The sequence below is a fragment of the Miniopterus natalensis genome, chromosome 1 (assembly GCF_054644295.1).
Source record: "Miniopterus natalensis isolate mMinNat1 chromosome 1, mMinNat1.hap1, whole genome shotgun sequence".
NCBI classification, from domain to species: domain Eukaryota; kingdom Metazoa; phylum Chordata; class Mammalia; order Chiroptera; family Miniopteridae; genus Miniopterus; species Miniopterus natalensis.
The window spans coordinates 101117966-101140675 of record NC_142081.1 but is presented as its reverse complement, the minus strand read 5'-3'; the positions used below and the strand labels follow the sequence as shown (position 1 = coordinate 101140675).

The 22710-nt window shown below is 35.0% G+C and overlaps 1 protein-coding gene across 3 annotated transcripts in view; it reads left to right on the top strand.

The window, feature by feature from the left end:
* Positions 1–22710, top strand: part of LRRC49 (leucine rich repeat containing 49) — a 147848-nt gene that overhangs the window by 34513 nt on the left and 90625 nt on the right. For all 3 annotated transcript variants that reach the window (XM_016201198.2, XM_016201190.2, XM_016201214.2), the window contains one exon: positions 13653–13714. In XM_016201198.2, the coding sequence (XP_016056684.1) occupies positions 13653–13714 (62 nt within the window). The remainder of the gene's footprint in view (positions 1–13652; positions 13715–22710) is intronic.

The window sequence follows — 22710 nt, the reverse complement described above, 5'->3', positions numbered from 1 at the left end:
CTCATATCTTCTTGGGATAATTTCAGAATCTTCTCCAAGACATGGATTTATTCCAGTGTCTCTAAATTCTGTCAGGTCCTCCCCAGACTGGATTTAAATATTGGAAATGGCTTATCTTAAAAGACAAACAGATTGAGTTTATCTGTTATACTGCTTAGTCTACTCTAGGAACCGTTCAGGCTGGACAGTTCCTCAGTTAATCTGTCGTCAGGACGTTGGCTATGGTAAGAATCCAAAAAATTTTGGTAGAGTAGGGTACAGAAATCGATAGGCCCTGGCATATTCTGGTCTATATTTTGTCTTTCTCTTGGAAGTTGCATTATGCATATCCTAGATATTGCTTACTGAGTTTCTCATTTAGTATTATGTCTAATCATTGCTGTTATAGCCTAGGCAGCAGTAAACATCTTAGGGAAAAGGAAATTATATTAATTTCTAAAAGTTTAAAACATTACACATATGGTATCATTGTCAGGATAATAAATATCATGCATATTAATTTATAGGAAATTGTGAGTATACATATAAAGATAAATGAGAAACTTTATCCAACTCTTATGTTTTTCTTTTTGAAAGCATTATTTTTCTAGAAGCAAATCTAAGGATTCCTTGTTTTTTTTTGTTGTTGTTTATTTATTTGTTTGTTTTTTATTATCTCTTTTTTCTTCAGCGTAATGTCTCTCCCTAGAATGATCACTAGATTTGTGTAAGTTGTTGAATTCCACACTCTGGCAGACTTCCCTTTTGAATGAGTAAAAGGGAAAAGGCAGAATTACTCTGTAATTGCCAAAATAAGAAAGACTATTTTGGGGGTAGAAGGACTTTTGTATCTTTTGTGCCAGGTGAAACTGCCATTCCTTTTCCACCTCTGGTCCTACTATGGTAGTTATTAACCATCTCTGTAGATAAAACACTCACATTCTCCATCTTTCCTTGACAAATACTCTTTGTTTAGAGAACAGATCCTGAGTCTCCAACTACGGGTTTCCTCAGCCAGCTGCTCTGTACGTGGCTGTGTGTGTATGGCCGGGGTTGGGTGGGTGGGCCGTGCGGGTTTGTTGGTGGTCCGGGAATAGCTGTTGAGTGCACAGACTTTAATTACACACCCACTGGATTAGCCGCAGCCGCCCACAGGCTGCACGTGCGCTCAGTGTACTGGCCCGGAGCGTGGAGCAGGGTGGCTCTGTCAGGAAGCGTCGCTGCCTTCGCAGCGCGGCACCTCGCTTTCGCGTTCTGAGCTGCAATTTTCTCTATTCAGGGTCATCACCAATATTATCCTATGTGCTTTTCAGCTCCCTGAAATTCATCAAATGTTGATCTGTTAATGATAACTCTCTTGTTTTTTATCACTTCCATGGATTTACTCATTTTGTGGTTTTTTGCTTTACCCATTGAATCTTGGGAAGGACATGAAACGAATGCATAGTATTAATATTGTACATCTCTCAATTGATGTGTGTCTAGTTTAATGATTTTTTGCTTTTCTCCATAGGTAACTTTTTTGTTGTTGTTAATTCTCACCCGAGGATGTTTCTTCCACTGATTTTTTTTTTAAATAGAGTGGAAGGGCGGGAGGATGCAGCGAAGGAGGGAGGGAGGAGGAGAAAGAGGGGAAGAGAGAGAGAAACACTGAACCTGCAACCCAGGTATGTGCCCTGGACCGGGAATCAAGCCCACAGCCCTTAGGCACGAGGGTCGACACTCACCACCGAGCCACATCAGCCAGGGCATTTTGTTTCGTTTTGTTTAGATTTCTTCCCAGATATCTTATACTTTTTTGTTGTTGTTGTAAATTTTTTTTGGTCAGAAATGGATTTCCTACTGTTACTAGTATATGGAACCACAGTTGATTTTGGTTCATTGATCTTCTGTCTAGCAACCTTGCTCTAACACTTAAAAATTCTAATAATATATCTGTAGATCATCTTAGGTTTTTTAAAATTTAGACAATTATAATTTTGTGTGTGTGTGCAAAAGATGATAGTTTTTCCCTAATCATTGTAGATTTTGTGTCTTCTTGTTTGACTGAACTTCCAGTTTGACTGAACTTCCAGTATAATGTTGGGTAAAGAAGTAAAAGTGCCTTATTTTTTATTTTAAAAGGAATGCATCACTAGCTATGCTTGCTAAATGCCATTTATCAGTCTGAAGAAATTATCCTCTATTTTTAGTTTGCTTAGGGTTTATATTATGAATGGTTGTTGGGTTTTATTAAATGATTTTTCTATGATTCTTAGATTGATCATATGGATTTCTCTTTGATAAATTAAATTTGAAAATTATAAGATTTTGTAATAATAAGTCATTCTAGCATTTTTAGTCATTATGTGTATTAGAGGCCCTGATACATTCCTGATTTTGTTTGCTAATATTCTATTTACAGTTTTTACATCTATGTTAATAAGTGAGATTGACCTGTAATTTCTTTTCTTTTTATTGCTCTTTTCTGGTATGAAGGTCATACTAGCTTTGTAAAATATATTGGTAGTGCTTCCCATTTTGATATTCTGTGAATCCCTATTTTGTTTTCCTATTTAGTATAAATCTCAATTTATATGATATAAAGATCATCTTATTCCTTAAATATTTGATAGAACTTATCTGTTAAATAGTCTGGGTAGTTTTAAACTATTGAACTCAGTAATAATAGTGGGCATCAGTTTTGATATGTTATAGTTTTCTTTCATCTAAATTCACGTTTTTCCTGGCTGCTCTATTTGTAGTCATGTCTCCCTTGTCACATCTAATAATGCTTATTTGCACTCTCTTTTTTTCTTGATCAATATTACCTGAGGGTTGTTTATTTTACTAGTAGTTTCAAAGAACCAGCTTTTGGCTTTATTAAACCTCCCTCATAGCTTTTGAAGAATATTACTTTGTGGATTTTTGATGTTATCTCTTATTTCCTTTCTAAAGTTTAAAACTTGTGTTGGATATTTGATACACTAGTTTTCAGTCTTTTTTTATTTTCTGTTATGAGCTCTTAAGGCTATAAATTTCCCTCTAAGAACCAGTATTGTTTCTTCCCCCAAGTTTTGAAATTTAGCATTTTTATTATCATTTAGTTCTAAATACTTTCTGAGTTACAGTATGATTTCTTCTTTGATCCGTGTGCTATTAAGAAATATTTAAAATTTTTAATATGGATTTTTTTGTTATTCTTTTCTAATTTATTGCATTGTGGCCAGTGAATGTGGATTATATGTAATTGGTTCTTTGACATTTGTTGAGATTTGCTTTATTGCCTTGTTAATAGTTATAGTCAATATTTAGTATCAATATATTTGCCTAGTATCTGTTCAGTATTTGAAGCTATGTTTTTAGGTGTACGTAAATTTAAAATTGGTGCATCTTCCTGGTAAATTGTTCCTTTCCTCATTATATATTAAATATCTTTATTACTCCTTCATTGAGCAAGAATTTTATGAGCATGAACCATATACTAGACACTGTTCTAGGTATATAGTATATGTATCAGGAAGCTAATAATACTTCTTGCCTCAATATTTATTTAGTATAATGTTAATACCAGCTTTCTTTTGGTTGTTTTTTTCCCTAGTATATCTTTTTTATTCCTTAATCTTTTAAAATTTAAAATTTTGAAATAATTTCAGAAAATGTTGCAATAATGGCATAAATAATTCCCAGTACCTGTTACTCAGATTTCTTAAATGATAACATTTTCATACATTTGCTTTACCCTCTCTCCTGATCACTCGCTCTCGCTTCATTTCTCTTTATATCTACCAGTTCTCTCTGTTTCTCTATTTTTTTTGAGAGCCATTTAAGAGTAAGTTGCAGACATAATGCCCCTTTGTCTTCACATACTTCAGTGTGTATTTTCTAAAATCAAGGAATTTTCCTGTGTAGTCACATTACAGTGATGAAGACCAGGAAACTAACCTTGATGTGGTACTATTATCTAATCTATACATCCCATTCAGATTTTCCCAGTTGTCTCAATTAGTGTCTGTCCTTTAAAGCAAAAGAAAACCCAAGATCATGCATTACATTCAATTATGCCTCCCTAGTCTGCTTCAGTCTGGAAGTGTACCTGAGTTTTTCTTTGTATTTTACCATATGCACATTCTTTAAAAGATTTTTTTTTTTTTGCTTTTATTAAGTCTTTAATTTTTTAGAGAAGTTTTAGGTTCATAGCAAAATCTATTGCAAGGCACAGAAATTTTCCAAATATTTGAAGACTATTAGTTTATTATTTTGTAGTATATCCCTCAATTTTGGCTTGTCTAATGGTGTTTCCCCATGATTAGATTCAGGTTATATACTTTTGGCAGGAATATCAGCAGAAGTGATTCTGAGTTCTTCTCAGTGCATCATGGTAAGTTCTTTAACTCTCAACCTTTTCCTTATAAAGAATGCACAACTTTTTTTTTTTTTTAAATCAAGGTAACATTAATTAAGACATGTAAATTTTAGGTGTGCAACATTATAATTTGATATCTGTATACTCTATAATAAACGGTCACCACCAAAAGTCTAGTTTCCATTTGTCATCACATATTTGACCCCCTTTACCCATTTCCTCCTTCTTCCCCTCCCTTTCCCTCTGGTAACCACCAAGTTGTTGTCTGTATCTATGAGTTTGTTTTGTTTTGTTTGTTCATTTGTCACTTTTTTTGTTTTATATTCCATATTTGAGTAAAATCGTATGGTTTTTTATCCTTTCAATATGACTTATTTTACTTAGCGTAGTACTTCAAGATCCATGTATGTTGCTGCAAATGGCAATATTTCATCTTTTTTTTATGGCTGAGTAGCATTTGACAAGAAAAAGAAATAAAAAGCATCCAGATTGGAAAGGAAGAAGTAAAACTGTCATTATTTGTGGATGACATGGTTTTTATATAGAAATAAAGATTCCACAAAAAAACTGTTAGAAATAATAATAATAGCACAGTAAAGTTGTAAGATACAAAATCAGTATACAAAAATCTGTTGCATTTCTATGTACTAAGAACAAACTATCACAAAGAGAAATGAAGTGAACAATCCCACTTACAATTACAACAAAAAAAATACCCAGTAATAAACGTAACAAAGGAGATGAAAGACCTGTACACTGAGAACTACAAGATACTGTTGAAAGAAAAGCTGAAGACACGACTCCTTTTTAACTTACAATCTGAGAATATGTCTTTTAACCAGAGACTTTAGCCTATTTTATTAACTGTGATTACTGATCTGTTTAGATTTATTACTTCAATGTTTCTCATGCTTTCTCTTCGTCCTGCTTTTCTTCTTCTTTTCCTCTTGTGCCTTATTTCAGGTTGATGGTGTTTTCTCTGTTCTTTCTTATTCACTTTAATGGTTATTCTTAACATTTTGAAATATACCCTTGACTTAAGTTATACAAGTTAATATACCTCCGTACCTTTTTTTCAAATAAGGACCTTAGAATCACTTAATCTAATAACCCCACTCCATTTTACATGTTTTTGTTGCCTAGTATTTCTTTGGAATCTTTTTACTCTCAAAATTAGATTTCAATTGCTGCTATTTTCAGTCAATGCTTATTTGGATTCACCCACATGTGCTTACCACTTCTCCCAAAATATATAATTTAGATGACTCTGATGGTAGTAAACTCTCTCAGTTTTTGTCCAGTAATGCATTTATTTTTCTTTTATTCATGGCTGATGGTTTGACTTGGATGACAGTAAATTTTCTCCCAGGTACTTGAAGTTCTTATTCCATTGTCTTTGACCTTCTATTGTTGTAATAAAACTCTACTATCAGTTTTTGTAGGTGGTCTTCTTTTTCTTTCTCTGGTTGCTTTTAAAAGTATAAGATTTCTTTTTTAATTCTTTCAGACTAGCTATGATGTGTATAGATGTGGAACTACCACATTTTACCAATGTAAGACACATATTTCCATATTTCAATAACTCTGAAATCTGGATGTCTTACAGAGTATGGCATCTTAAAATCACTAATGGATAGGCTACAGCAATTTCAGTGCCTAAATATATGTGAACTTGGTTATAACTGTTTATACTATTGTCATTTCAATTGTTGGTACAACATGTTTTGAATTTAATCACTGTTCAAAATATATTTTAAAAGATTACATCATGATTTGGCATTGAAATGAAATGTTACTCTATTCAAAAAGACATGGAACTGGAACAGCAAAGATACAAGTTTAATATTAGTAAACATTTTTTATTTGAGGAATGACTGCAATTTCACATTATCTTGCTAATTAATAATCAAGTACTTTAAAAGGAAAATAATCGTGTTTGGCCAGGCTGTGTTACATTCTGTTACTGAGATAGGCTCAGAGAAGTTGCTTATCACATGCTAAGCAATGCAACTGAAGGCAGGAGAAATTGAGCAAACTCCTTGGAACAGATGAAAGAAATTTCAAAGTAACAGGAGGCTGTCTGAATAATTCATGGTGTTGTCTTAGCATATTCAAGCTGCTATAACAAAATACCATAGACTGGGCAGTTGATAAACAACAGAAGTTTACTTTTCACAGTTCTGGAGTCTAGGAAGTCCAAGATCAAGGTGCTAGCATTGTTGCATTCTGGTAAGAGCCCTCTTCCTGGTCTATAGCTTGTGCCTTTTCACTTTCTTCACAGTGGAAGAGGCTAGAGGTCTCTGCAGGGTCTTTTTCATAAGGCGCTAATCGCATTCATGAGGCTCCACCCTCATGACTTAAGCACCTCTTGAAGTCCCTGCCTCCAAATACCATCATCTTTGGGGGTTAGGACTTTAACATATGAATTTGGGGAGACATAACCATTCAGACCATAGCACTGATATTTCTTTAGCAATATCAAAACATACAGAATGGGGTCCGTAGCTTAGAAGAAAGTCCTGTAGGCAACAATAGAGCACACTGCTAGTGTATACTGACTGCATCACCATGTGTTTGATGGCAGGGAAGACAAGAGTGTGTGAACAGAGTGGACATTATTAGTTACATAGTGATTCAGAAGTTGGACTCTAAATGTGAAGACTTTTCCTTCATACTTTATTTAGGTATTACTTAGATACAGTAAAATGCACAAATCTTAACTGTACAGTTTATTTTTAAACTATATGTATAAAATATATGTATATTTTCATCTGACCACCACCCAGATCAAGACAGGAAACATTTCTATCAGTCCAGAAAGTTCTCGTATGCCTCTTTCCAGTCAATGTCTTTCCCTGCTCCAGAGGTTTCCTGACTTCTATTCTCATGGATTAATTGTGCTTGTTTTTGAACTTTTTACATATTCATATATATATATATATATATATATATGAACTTTTTATAATATATATAAAAGTATGTACTCTTTTGTGTACTAAATAAATATTTTGATATTTATCCATTTTCTTGTATGTATCAGTAGTTTTTTTAAAAAGCTAAATTGTATTTGTTGTCTAAATATAATACAATTTACTTTTTTATCTACTGTTCACAGGCATCTTGGTTATTTCCAATTTTTGGCTCTTACAAGTTAAGCTGCTATGAATATTCCAGTAGTATTTTATTTATATATATATATATATTTTGCTGGACATATACCTTCATTTCTCTTAGGTAAATACGTAAGAGTGTCATAACTGAGCCGTAAGGGATGGATGTCTAAATTTATTAGAAAATGCCGAACAGTTTTATGAAGTGATTATACCAAATTACATACCCACAAGCAATAAATGAGCGTTCTAATTGCTCTACATCCTTGCCAACTGTTGACACTGACAGTCTTTATAATTGTAGTGATTCTATGATTTGCATTGTGGTTGTGATTTACAGTTTCTTGATGGCTAATGATATTGAACATCTTTCAAGTACTTATTGGCCATTTTGACATACCCTTTTGTGAAGTATCAATGCAAGTCTTTTGCCCATTTAAAAAAATTCAGTTGTTTATCTTTTTATCATTGAGTTGTAGTAGATCTTTATTCCAGATTCGAATTCTTTGTTTGATAATTGTATTGAGTGTGCTTTCTGCATGGCTTGTCTTTTGGCTTTCTTAACAATGTTTTTGACATATCAAAGCTTTAAATTTTCATGAAGTACACTTTATTAATTTGTTTTCTTTTATCATTAGTGCCTTTTTGTCTTGTCTAAAAAGTCTTTGCCTATCCTGATATCACAATATGTTCTCCTCTGTTTTCTTCCAAATGTTTTGTAGTTTTACCTTTCACTTTAGGTTTGTGATCCATCTTTAAATTTTATGTACAGTGTAAGATAGAGGTCATGGTTCATTTTTTCCACATAGGGATATCTATTTGCTCTATCAACTTTTATTGAAAAGATCTTGCTTTCCTCATTGAAATGGATTGGTGTCCTTGTTGAAAATGAGTTATAATCAAATGAGACATTTTCTAGACCTTCTATTCTGTTCCATCTATTTGTCTACCATTATGCCAAAAATATACTAACTACTCTAGCCTTATAGTAAGTAGAGATATTTTGGGAGTTTATTTATTTAATGAATTTATTTTGCTTACTTTTTATGTATGCATAAGAATGATATTTGGTTAAAAACATATAATGAAGTAAATCTATAAGAACTCTTTCAGTAATAATGAAATAAAAATTCTAAGTGATAGGTTATTTTATTATTGGTTAATCATAAGTTTATTTTCACCAAGTGTTATATAAAATAATTGTAAGATGGTATCTTAGATTTTATTAAATATGGTAATTTTATTAGCACACCTAATATTTGTATTGCCTGATCTGCAGATTCATATTTTTCATTAATTATAGGAACATTCTGGGTCTTTTCTATTTTCAAATATTGCTTCCTCTTATTTTCTCTCTTTCTGCTTTTGAAATACCTATAAGACATAGTGTGGACCTTCTTGTTCTAGTCTTGGTTTCTTAAAATTTCCATCTTTCTCATTTTTCTGTGCTACATTTCTGCATATCTTTTTTTTTTTTACTTCTTTAGTGCCTTCTTCCAGTTCACTAACTCTCTCCTCAGTCTTGTCTAATCTGATTTCTAGTTCATCCATTGAGTTTTTAGTAAAGACTATTATTTTTGTTTCTAGAAGTTCAGCTTGGATTTTTTCATAAATACCCAGATCACTTTATTTATAGTATTATATTTTCTCATGATTTGATTTAATTTCTATAATAATTTTATTTATTTATTTATTTATTCAATTTATTTTAAAATATATCTTTGATTTCAGAGAGAGGAAGGGAGAGGGAGAGATAGAAACATCAATGATAAGAGAGTCATTGATCAGCTGCCTCCTGCACACCCCTTACTGGGAATGAGCCTGCAACCCTGGCATGTGCCCTGACTGAGAATCGAACCCCAGTCCCCTAGATCATGGGTCAATGTTCAGCCACTGAACCACGCTGGCCAGGTTGTTTCTATAATAATTTTAAACAAAAATAGTCCATAGTCTTTTTCAAGTGATTGCATTTCTTAATTTTTTGGCAGTTCTACATTTGCTTTCTGAAATTTCTGCTGACTCTTGCTCATGCCTTTTTTTTTTTCCCCCCCCATAGGTTAGTAGTTTGGGATAGTAAGAATATTATTAAAGCCTGAGTTGAGTTTGTGTCTTTTCAGTGAGTTTTGCCAGGAGTGATAGGGGCATGAACACTAGGGACCATTTCTTATAAGGAGTCTTGGTAGGCCATGCATGTGATATAAATTTGAACTAAAAATTCAAGTGAGGAAAGGTCTATGATTATGAAATTGAGGCTTTATCTCTTTTTTCTCATAGCTATTAAATCTAGCTCTCCTAGATTATAAAGACTAGAAGTCTCTATAGTCAGAGTATCAGTTCCTCTTATTAGTCTTATTTCCCGATCCCTTTTATTCTTTTCTTTGTGTGGAGATTACAACAGTGCATAGAAGAAAAGCAGACTTGAAGAGTAACTTGCAGCTAGATTGACTGATATTTATTGTCATGTAATGGGTAGTAAACAAATATAAAAAGCAGATATGCATATTAATGCCTTTGGGTAACAGAGCAAGATAATAGGCTTTTCTTCATTGGCATTTAAATATATGATTAGACCATTGAGGTGATGACTTCCACATATTATTCCTCATATAATATTTGTGTCACAAAGTGATGGCTGTAGCATTTTGGAATTAATTTAATAAACCTCTTTATAAAAATATTACTTTTTCCTTTGTTTTCAAGCTTATTCAATGCTTATTAATAAATGTGCTTCCAGTTCTCAAAATTAAAATAATTACCCCTATGTACTTTTACTCTGACTTTTTGGTATGACAAAATAAATAACAAGATAGGAATGGCCGTGATTCTTATTATAGTCATCTTGCCCTGCGTGGCATATGCCAGAGCCGCTTTCCCCTTGCCTGCCTTCCTTATTCCTCTGCAGGAGGCTGCTCTAAAAATAGCCCCAGGAAAGATGTTACACACATGGGCAGATCGCTGAATCATTCAGTTCTTCTGTGAAGTTTAAGAATGTGGAAAACAGTGAGCAGAGTAGGACAAGCGTATTTATCAAATGGCAAGTTATTATGCTTTTGAAGAATACAGAATTATAATCCTCAGTAATCTTGTAGTAGTTTTATTTAAATCTATTTTAAATGGATTATATTTTTAAAATATATAAAATGGTTTTGAATCTTACTTCAAAAAAGTTTTGAATGTGATTCTCAGAATTGTGCTTTGTTAAATATAATAAACTTGAGACTATGAACAAATGAATAATAAATGAGCTATAGATATTCTTCTATATGTAAATATTTTATCTCATTATATTTTCATCTTAAGTATGTTAACATTATTGTTTCTTTGCAGTAGTTTTTCTACCTATGATATTGTTACCTCCAGAAAAGAACTGTTGAGAGGGTTTAATGCTTGACAATGAAATAAATATGCTGACTTTTTCTCAAAGTTATGAGAATTTTGCCTTTTTACATCATCTTTAACCCTCATCGCTCCTTTCCCCATCATTCCAAAATAATTAAACATTTTGGGTAAGCAGGTTGTTGAATGCTGATTCTCCCAAAATTGTAATGCTAGGAATTCATGACAAAGTATATTTCAGAATTGCTAGAAAAATTAAAAGTTCTAATTTTCTTTAAAAAAATGAAATTTGGAACAACAAAAATGATTGTGTAATTATTTTGCTTTTTAAACTGCTGGAAAGACCGTTTATTAACGTGGTTATAAGGATATATAGTTGAATTCTGATATTGTGAATATTTTTCATAGCTCTATCAGGTCATGATAGTTATTGACTTTGAAAATTTGATAAAGACTTCTGCTAAAATTTTATTTTATAAGTGAAGATAAATATAAAACATTATAATTTAATCAAATAAACTTTAAAAAACCTTTCTCACAAATTATTACCTGATGTAATTTGATTTTATATTTTGATAGCAAAAAAATCTGTCTTGAAAGGTGTCTGTAATCTCTGAAGGTGGTAGGCTCAAAGAGACAGATGTACTTTTTTTTTAAAGGTGGAATTCCAGACTACTGCTTCTCAGTTTCTTCTAGTTAGATGTCAGCAAACAATACTTGTCCCTAGAAATATCTTAAGTAGATTCCAGGAAGAATTTGGGAGAAGAGATTCCCCAAGAGTACAGAGAGGGCTTTCAATTAGGTTGTGACTCCATACTTCTAGAGAGCAGATAGGAAGCAAACTACCATTTCCTTTGGAAAACAGGGCCCTGGAATAAAATGAGCCCTACTACCACTAATCTATCACTCCTCCTCCACCCCATTCCCCTCTCATTTCTGGGAATATCAGAGAAAGAGGTAGCTGGTAGAGCTAATTCAAGAAGTTTGCCAACATGTAGAACTTATTACCCACTGAGGCGCCTTTAGCTGTCTTCCTGTTTTATGCAGACTTATTCCTTGACCATGGTTGATAAACTCTAAAAATTACTAACAGCTATGGAACAGGGTTTTCAGGGGTGGGCCTGAGAATGGTAATGCCAAATGAATGGTGTACGTAGCTGGTGATTTGGTCACTGTAATTATGTTAGTTTTACACTTTTTAGGATCTAAGGGGTTGAGAGAAGGTTGGAGAATGGTACACAAGGGAAGCTACGTGGGAGAATGTCTTAAGCCAGATTCGCTTCTCCTCTGCTCTCTCAAATATCAATGAGATGTGGCTCTACCACAATTCTGTCACATATATATATTACAACAAGCTTTTAAAAGTAAATAGATGAACCATATTTTGGAAAGCTGGGCTTGTCTGTAATTTTAATGCACTTGCCTAAATTCTTACTGGGGTCTTGGAAATGGTAGTTTTAAAGGGAGGAAGAACAGGAGGGAGGAGGAAAGATGATGACTTAATAGAAACAATAAGTCAAGTTTTGATTTGGGTTTAAATATTGGTCACAATAATATGCAAAATGTATATATTTATATTAGCATTATTCAAACATATAACTAGGAATTATTGTAATTATATTGCCCTTAAAAATAATAAACATTTTATGTGAGAAATGCCAGTGTAGTGTTTTAAAGAGCAAAGTACTGGAAGTCAGGATAAATGGAATCTTGTGCCGTCTCAGCCTCTAGGATGGTATGTAATCCTGGGTCACCTTCCCACCCCACTCCCACCCTGCCCCTGCAACAGCCTCAGCGGTTTACTTTTCCGTATGTGAATAACGAGATTGCAGATTAGGTAACTACTAAGCTTTCTCTTAAGATTCTGTCACTCCACTGTGTCATATTTTCAGAAGGTTTGTGTCTTTTCACTTAATGAAGTTAGTAACTTTGTGTTTATTTTGTGATTTTTAAAATCATTCGGGCCCTGGCCAGTGTGGCTTGGTTGATTGAGCACTGTCCCATGCACCAAAAGGTTACTGGTTTGAGTCCTAGTCAGGGCACTTGCCTGGGCTGCGGGCTTGATCCCCAGTATGGGGCGTGCAGGAGGCAGACGATCCAAATTCTGCTCTCACATCAATCTTTCTCCCTCTCCCTTCCTCTCTCTCTAAAAATCAATAAAAATATTTTAAAAATAATTTGGGTCAAAGATTTTAACATTTGCTGAGTGTAACTACATTTAAACGGCAGACGTTTGCTTTTGGATGCTGTACCTAAACAGAACAGGGTAGTAGATTTCCAATTACAAGAACCTACCGTTCTTGCTTAGGATGGAAATTGCCCTTATGGTGCCCTTCAGTGACGCTCACTATGATCTGCATTTAGTTTTATGGGAGAATTGTTTGTGTTTTGGTTCATTTGTAACTGAGTGGTATATTTCCAAGGGTTTGAGAACAGTGAGGTAAATTGCTTTGAAATTTTCAGTACTGTTTGGAAAGCTAATAGCATAAATTTAAAATTTAAAGCATTTGAACGGCTTCCTTTTGAAAACGATTTCTAACAAATGTTTGATCATACCACATTTGTGCTATGGTTCAAATGCTGAAGAAGCATTTTGGCTTCTTTCCCAAAAGCATGCTTAAAAAGGCTAGCAGCAGCATCTCTCCGTGTTCTCTTCAGTGCCTTTTACCTTGTGAGTGGTGCAGCTTGTTCTGCGGATGTGCTGAAACCCTCCCATTTAATCTGCAGTGGAGAAGAATGGAGCTCAGTGTCTAGTAGAAATCAGTGGTAGCAAGGTTGCAGAGAATAGAAATGACTCTGTATTTCAACAGCTGAGCAGGAAGAAATGTATAAGATTTCTTTTGCTTTCAGCTGATAAATTTTTGCTTTCTGTTTCCTTCTAGAGAGATGTGGATAATTTGCCCTGCCTCCAACGTCTGTTTCTCAGCTTCAACAATATATCTAAGTAAGTGGAAGCTACCAACTTGTCATTTACTAATAACTTGATTGTGTGGGTTGTAGTGCTTTAAATTAAGATTGTAAGTACCTTGGAGAATTTATTGAGATGTGAGATTTTAAATTGGAAAATGATAGGGCTGTCGATGACAAAGTCCTTTGTGGAAAAACAAAGCTCTGGTGTGTATCAGTGCCTGTCATACTAAAATGATGACATTTGTATAACATGTGCTTTTTATTTAATTATACTTTAGAGTTGCTCCCTTGTAAAATGGGGAAATTTCAACATATATTTCACTGTCCTTTGTTTGACACTTAACTGCACTAGTCAGTTGAATTAGAATTTTTTTCATAAATTACCTGCAATCTATATAGCCACTGAACAGTTTCGGTATAGCAGGCTATATTTATCAGACTCGTATTAATTAGGCCATAACTTCTAGCCTGGTATCCCTACTTAGAACCAATGGTACTAAGAGGCTGTATATTAATATATATGATGTATAAATTTTGCTCTCCAAAGATTTGAAGCATATCATCCTTTATATTGTGTTAAAGTCTCATTCAGTGTTGTGGGAGATTTCAGAACCGGAGCTGAGACAAGTAGTCAGACTTTTCAATGAGAAAGGACCTCTTTTCCTTCTCTGATTCTTTCCTTCTCCTTCACCCTCACCACTAGGCTTCATAACTAATTAGTCCTAAATTCTTTAGTTTTACTTCAGGGCTGTTCTTTGAATCTGCTTTTATAGGATGGTAAGAATTAAGTGTAAAAGAGTTTAAAGCACATCACTTCCTGGCCTCTAGGCCTATACTTCTGATTATTAAAGACTAGTTTAGTTTTTGTGCCTTTTCTGTTTGCATCTTTTCCGTCCTCCATCAGACTTGTATTACCCATATTCCTGTGCTCTATCTCTAAAAGTTAGAGATTAAATCCAGATGGTGAACTTTACAAATAGCCCTTATTTCAAAGAAAATACCCTGAATCTCTCTTTTTTCTCTTCTGTGGAAAAAGCATTAAAGTTTTCTGGAAGACTTTTTTTTTTTTTTTTCCAGTTTGTGTTGAATGCTCTTCCAGCTGCCTTTCTATCTTGTTGAGGAGGTAGGATTTATTTTTCATGGCAGTGTAAGAGACACTCAATTTTCTTTAGAGAATTTCTTCTACCTAAAGACTGTTAACTGTTTTGAGAGGATAGCTCCTCATTCTCACAATACATTGTTTCTGGTGTGTCACAGAGACATTAACTGGCATTGCAAACTCTTAGCGTCCCCAAACCTGTGGTGGAAATCATTACTATGCTTCTGTCTTGTTTATGGGGAGTGATTTAAAGAGAGATATAAATTTGGGGGTAGGGATTATGGCATTCCCAGGTCCCCAGGGTACCTGAACTTCTGAACTCCCGATGTAACCCAGAACCAGCTCAAACTGGTCCTATCCTGTTTCTAGCAAGACGTGGAATCAAAGTATACGAGTAACACTTGTGAACACCACTCACGAGTAACACTTGTGCACCCTTAACTGCTACCCCCACGGAACGAAAGGACCGTAATACGACCAGATCCTGAACATTGGAACCCTTCCAGAAGTGAAAGGTCCGTTGTCCAGGAAGATCCAGTGCTGAAACCCCTTAATCCTGCCCCAAACACTGGATCCAGGAGACAGATTTTAGTTTTGCCTCTTATCTCCTTGTCAGTCCACTTGCAAATAAAAGCCTTGTCTTTTCTCAAAAGCTGGCACCATAGTATTGGCTTCTGTGTGCATCGGTTAAGGAGCCCTTGCTCAGCAACACTGGATCTGTAGGGAGTTGGTTTTAATTGCTTGTATTTAGGGAGGTTTTTTTCCCCAACCTGTAAAGGAGTTCCACCCACCCAGCAAAATAAAGATATGATTAATGGGATTAATATTTGTAACTTTCTTTAAGAAGCATGATTTTGCAAGAAATTGCGATAGAAGTGAGTCAACAATTTCAGGGCTTTCATTTTCTTCCTAATTGCATTCGCTGTGATTCTCCATGAGTTTAGCCCTTTACCTTCCTCTGCTGCTTCCAGCAGATCTACTTTCGAGGCTAAGTACATTTCTGCTCTGTTCCTGTTGATGCACATGGTCCAGGAGATGGTGTAGAGAGTATAGTGAGGTTGAGGGGGAAGAATCAGAGAGTTCAAGCCTTGAAAACATTTCTGTGAACTTTACTCAGGACACAAATATCTCAGATAGCTGGGCCATTAGATGACCTGTGGTGATACCTATAGTATCTTTTCAGGGCCCAAGTACCCTGTTATAGTCCTGGCACAATAGACTTGCCTGGGTTTACAGTTCAGTGACCCTGAGGTAACGGGTCAAGAAGAGCAGAAACAGCACTGTAAAGCTGCAAGGCAGTACCTTTTAGGATTCCTGGGAAACTCTCAGATAGTATTTCACAAATGAAAATATCCAGCCATATACCCATTTTGGGGAAACAAAAAGTGTATCTAAGTTGTAACCAAGCTATTGGATTCTTAAGGGTCCATTTGCATAAAATATCAGGTAATAATAATTACTTAATAATTACCTTCCTGATGAAAATTCAGGAAGTTCCACAATGTGATGGCACCCTATTGAATTCAGAGAACTACAACATGGGCTGAATAGGTACCTATATTTAATAGTGAACTTGGTGGATAGAATACTTTTTGTATGTTTTCCTGCAGATATTAGAACAGTGCATTTAGTTCAACCAGTAGGCCTGCAAGATATATTTAGAGAATGAATGACAAATACTCATGTCTATGTATCTGAATAGAATCAGTGCTCCTGGTTAAATTATCCCTCAGAGCATGAGGAAGACAGAGACACAAATATGTAATTATAATTCATTGAGTTAAACTTAGTTGTGGTGATATGCAGGGATATTAGAAAATGTAAATCAGCGTGGAAGTGAAGGTAGATGGTACCTGCCCTGAGCTCTGAGTGCAGAGTAGGCCTTAGTAAGGTAAAGGGTTCTGGGACATTAAAGGCACAGGGCACGCCTGGGCAAAGGTGATGGCGAGGGCTCAGACTCTCTAGGTCTACTGTCTGGGGAACTGCAGTGAGATCCTTGCCCTCCCCCTCTTTACTTCCCCCCACACTCCCACACCCCAGACTAACCCTGGGTACTTCCTCCAGTCCACAGAATGCTGGAGGGGCCTGCCAAAGTACGTTTTATGATGATCACCTTAAGAGAAATATTCTGTGGTTAATCAAGGGAATCACTTAAATTCCATTGTTCCTCTCTTCTGGGGTACTGTTTGTCTGGTTGATTCATTTTGTTTTTCTTGGCTCTTATGCTCATAATTTCCAAGTAGTGATTGTATTTTTTTCTAGTGGTTTGTTCTTATTTTATGAATGAGATAAAGTTTTCTTTGATTTCTAGAATTTACTTCTTTTCCTTGGAGTTAATACCTATATTTGTTCTCTAAACAAAAGAATGAAACAAAAATGCTCTTTCTTTCCATGATTTTGGATGGTAGTTTATAAGTGAGAGTCTAGATGGAGCTGTTTTCTCAACATGAGTTTAAAAAAATCATAGTGAATACAAATTGTGAGTAGAGGATATCTTGTCTGCAGAGGATGTTCGGTAGGGAGGAGAGGGGTGTATGTCTACCCAGTTGGATTTCCCTTTAGGATATGCACAAGAAACTTGCCTTCTGGGAATGGGGCTCCTTATTCATCTCTGCCACCAGAACTTACCCTGATCACTGCTCTCTCTCACTTCATTTTCATTCTGGGGACAGTTCAGGAGTTAGCTGCTCTGAGAGTGAGAGGCTAGCAGATTGTTACCAAACCCTTCAATTATTTTTGGACAGGTGACCTCTATCTGCTGCAGACACTTGCTGCCTCTGATTTAGGAAATATCCTGAGGCCCTGCCAGCAACACTTACCAACTTACAATGTAATGATCCTGTTCATTTAAGGCTCTTTAGCAATTTTGGGTTTTACTGATTCCATCGCTTTATATCTTCTAGAAATTCCTTAGTGTTTTCTAGTCTGCTGATGGAACTCTTCCTGGTTTTTTAGTACCACTATGGATGTCTCATACTTCTGTGTTCAGTCATTTCAAAGAGATTTTGAGAGGGTGGAAAGAGGTTAGAGCATGTGCTCAGGTAGCCTTTCTCATAACTGTCCTTCCTTTGAGTGATTTCCCCACATAGGCTGCATATAAAGATGTCCTTGGAATCTTTGAAGATACATGGTAGTCACTGGTTTGCTTCTGGATGATCTGCTCCAGCAGATTTGCTTGGGGCCAGGGATCTGGATTTTTTTAAGGCTTCTTGGAGGATTCTAATAGGCAATTCAATGCTGGATTTGGGAACCATTAAGTTATGATACCCCAAAATGAGAATATTTGTTAATTTAGAGATTACTGTTTTATGTATAATTTCCCTTCACAAGGAAAAGCTTTCTAAACACAAATATTTGTCAGGGACAAATATATGCTAGCCTCTGGAGGTAGTTTATGCTCTGTAGCCAAAACCTGAGGTGTTTCATCAGTTTCATCTCTTCCACTGAGACAGTTGCAGCGTTACAAGGTTAAGTTGTAATTTTTTCTTTCCTTCAGTCTCTCTCTTCTCTCATTCTCCAAGTGTAGAAAGTTTTTATAAGCTTTTTTCCCCCCAGCGTTTATAATTCTAGTGCCTTGATTACCTAAAAGGGAATGGTTGCTATTGCCTCTAGAACTAAGGGGAATTCAGTATCATTGGGAAAGGAGTCAAATACTAGTCAAGGTCAAATATCAGCTCAGGTCTTTTGGTCTCATGTATTTTTTTTTCATTGTGCTAAAATACATACAAATGTACCATCTTAACCATTGTTAAGCTAAATACATTCATGTTGTTGCACAACCAATCTCTAGAACTCTTTTCGTCTTTCAAAACTGAAACTCTATACCCATTAAATGACTCTCCATTCCTCCCTTCCCAAGCCCCTGGAAACTACCATTCTACTTCTGTTTTTATGAGTATGACTGCTCTGGATACCTCATCTAGTGGAACCATACATTATTTGTCTCTTGTGACAGGTTCATTTCACTTAGCATAATGTCCTCAGAGTTCATCCATGTTGTAACATGTAAAAATGCCCTTCCTTTTTAAGGCTAAATACGTATTATTCTTGAGGTGGTATGAAAGAGACTAGAAGAGGGAGCTCGCAGGAGCCATGCCTGCCTTTCCATCCTCATTGCCTTCCCGCTCTGCCCTGGGCTCCTCTTCGACTGAACTTCCTGCAACGTATCATCTGCCTCTTGCCCACTCAGTCTTTGTATCTCCTGTGGCTCTGGCAGTAACACCTTTTATCCTCTCTGTCTGAGTAAATTCTGAGCTTCCTTAGATTTCAAATGAAGTGACACCAGCACTTCTCAAACTTTAATATGTCTAGAAATCATCTGGAGAGCCTGCTTTCTGGGACCCATCTTTCATGGATTCTAATTCAATAGTTTTAGGTGAGGCTCAGGAATTCATATGCTTAGCAAGTGATGCAGCTGACTTAAAAATACTACTCGTCTGTATTTTCCCAACTTCAAGCCAAAACCTCTACAGGGATCAAGACTAGAAAACTAATACAAAATAGAAAATATCAGAGTTTGTCACATACTTAAGGGCAAATATTGTTTCATGACAATTTTTTAGTTTTAATTACATGTGGGTATATCAGTGCATGCATTTGTGGGTTACAATGTAAATATATTCCTCACTATGGATTGGGTTTTAAAAGTTTGAAAAATACTGTGGGATCTTGCTACCTGCTTTCATAACTTCCTATATGTCCACTGTTATTGCAGTGTTCCTAGTTTATTGTACTTTCCATTTTAAATTGTTCTCGCTGCTAGACTGTGAACTTGACAGTGGCAGAGGAGTATGTCTGCTTTGTTCACTACAGTCTCTTTAGCAACTAGCATGTATAAGCTCTCAGTAAAAATATTACTATAGCTTCAACAAATTTTTCAAAAAGAATTAAATACCTCAAGTAGGAAGATTTTCCTGTGTGGTCTAAGAACTTGTTTTGTGGGTGCCTATGTCAATACTGTCTCTTGGACTGTGTTTAATACCTAGACATGTGAGGTTTAAAGTCTTAAATAATCATAATTCTCTTGGCAGTTGTTTCTGGCTTCCAGGTCAATCTGTTGATTTGTCATTAAGCATCTTGCCCAGAACTTCTAGATACAAGAATAATCTATAGAAACTAAACCTTCCTGTTATTGTGGCATGCCCCACGGTACAGGCAGTAAGGAGCTGCAGTATCTGTAGGGCATTAAAAGCAATAACAAAACTGCCAAATATAATTTTCCTCTCTGTTATCTCCATGCACTGGAAATTCTAAACAATGTCAGGGATAAAATACTCCTTCGTCCCTGTCACTGTGGACCCCTCATACCTCCTTCCTTCCGTTAGTGAGACAATGCTTTTTGGACTCTTTATGGTGTCATTGAAATTTTTAAAGGTTTCCATTTTGGTTTTTTGAGGAAGGAATGCTGGTACAAGTTCTCCAGTGACCTCTTTTAGTAATTATAGTATGACTAAAGGTCGCTGGACTCCAAGCTTTGGGGTTTGACTTTTCCTTCATTACAGGGCAAGATTATCTTCCAGGCTATTTTCAAATTTTCACTGAAAATGGCTCAAGATTTTACCTTTGTATTTTTCTCAAGCCATACTTCAGCTTGAGGAAAAAAAGTCACCCTGTCTGAAATATGTATCCAAAGAAGAACCTATTTCTATTTCAGAAAATCAGAGAAGCTGTAACTGCCCTGCAGTTGTCTCTTGCAGTACTAGTTGCTATATTAAGGAGGAAATTATTTTACTGACCTTCAGAATGTATTGATATTTGTTGGACACTCAGGTGGTTTCATAAAGTGTTCCTATAGTTGAAATATAGGTCTTTACTATTGTAATTCCCAGGATTGGAAGTGCTGCTTCTGTCCTTTGACTTGAAGGAAATTAATTTTCCTTAGTTCTAGTATCCACAAACTGCTAAAATGCCTATACTTTTTTTTTTCTTTGTAGCTTAAGTTAACAGATAATCGACAATATGTGAATCTTCTTACTGATTAGAACAGAGGAAATCAACTATAGAGAGATTTTTTTCTGACCACCTATTAAGAAAAGTTTTCAGTTTAAAAAATGATTACATACTTGTCGAGGAACTTTCATTACCAATACCCATTTAGCAACTTAACTCCTTTGTGATGTTTGCCTAGGGGTTGACATGGGATTCACCTTCAGACAAACATTTAATTGCATTTTTAAAAGGGCCAACAAAAACAAGTTCTAAAAATAGGGGCTTCCTGCCCCTTCCACCCAACTCTGTTTTGCTCCTTTGCAGTGAGCAAACCCCTGAGTATGCTAAGGCACAGTCCCTTAGCGCCTGACTTCAGTCCTAGCTGCTGCTTTGAATTCTTTCAGGAGGAAAACAGGTGAAAAGATATGCCCACAACTAATGATAGATTTGTTCTACCACATCATGCAAATAGACTTTGAAGTAAGATAAATTTGTTTTATCATGCTCAGAGTTGACTTAATTATGGGATCTAAATTTATTTTATTGAAAATATAGAACTTCTAGTATAAAATAAAAATAAAACATTTTTATATAATCTTCCACTATATACCTTATTTCAATATTACTTTATTATAGGTGACTTTTCCTTTTAGAGATCAAAATAGAAATTATCAAAAAATGTTATAAAATATAAAAATGTTTAAAATGGACTGACTTTATTTTCTTTGTTGTTTTTAGTATAGTCATTGATTTATTTTCTATTAAATTTATTGGGGTGACAATGGTTAATATGAACATATAGGTTTCATGTGTGTTTCTGTTACAAGATCTGTATATTGTACTTTGTCATTTTTTTTAGATGACTGCTGCTTAAAATACTTGACATTCTAATATAACGCTTTGTTTAAATTTTTGTACATTAAGCTAAGAATTACACAGTTTAGTTAATTTTCTTTGTTTTATTTTTGTGTTGTAGTCAAAATGATTTTTTATTTCTGTTAGTCTTAAGTATCTGTTGATCTCATGCTAGACAGATTACTGACTGCAGAGATGAATATGACCATGATGCCATGAGAAGTGGCAGTATTATTGAAGACATTGGAGATTTTCTTCTGATTTAAGGGAACTAGCATTACTGCCACTCACACAGTAGAACTTTGAAATTTTAACATTGTCCTATTAATGTTCTGTAGGTAAGTGAGCATTAGAAACCAACTTCTTTAGACAGGGGTGGGCAAAAGTAGGTTTACAGTTGTGAGTAGGCAAAGTATAGAGTTTTTCTTGTATTATTTTATATTTATTAATTATTGTATTATTTATTTGTATTATTTGTCTTCTTCTTCTTGTTATTATTTCATGTCCTTAATGACTTATCTTTTAAGTAATGATGGCTGGTAATTTGACCTATTTTTGCCCACCACCCCTGTATACCTTAAACATCTTTATAGTATTTTGTACTTACAAATTCTATAAAAATTTTGCTTTAAACTAGCATTTTATTTTATTTTTATTTTTTTATGGTTCAAAATTATTTTTATTTTATAAAAGAAAATTAATTTTTTTACTCAATGATATATTTGTATACCCAAACATTGCTTGCCTACTTCCAAACTTAGGTGTTTTTCTTTTGTTGTTCTTGTTTAATTTACCTTTATTGTTGAAAGTATTACAGATATCCCCCTTTTTTCCTCATTAATCCCTCCACCCCGCATCGCCCCGCCATCAGGCGTTCACCGCACTATTTTCTGTGTTCATGGGTTATGCACTTATGCATATACGTTCTTTGATTAATCTCACCCCACCCACTCCCCCACCCCCATCTTCCCACTGAGATTCATCAGTGTGTTCCGTGCTTCTGTGTGTCTGGATCTATTTTGTTCCTTGGTATATTTTGTTTATTAGATTCCAATTATAAGTGAGATCATGTAAAACTGATTCAGGAAGAATCAGAAAACTTGAATAGGTTAATAACAACTGATGAAATCAAAGCAGCAATAAAAAAC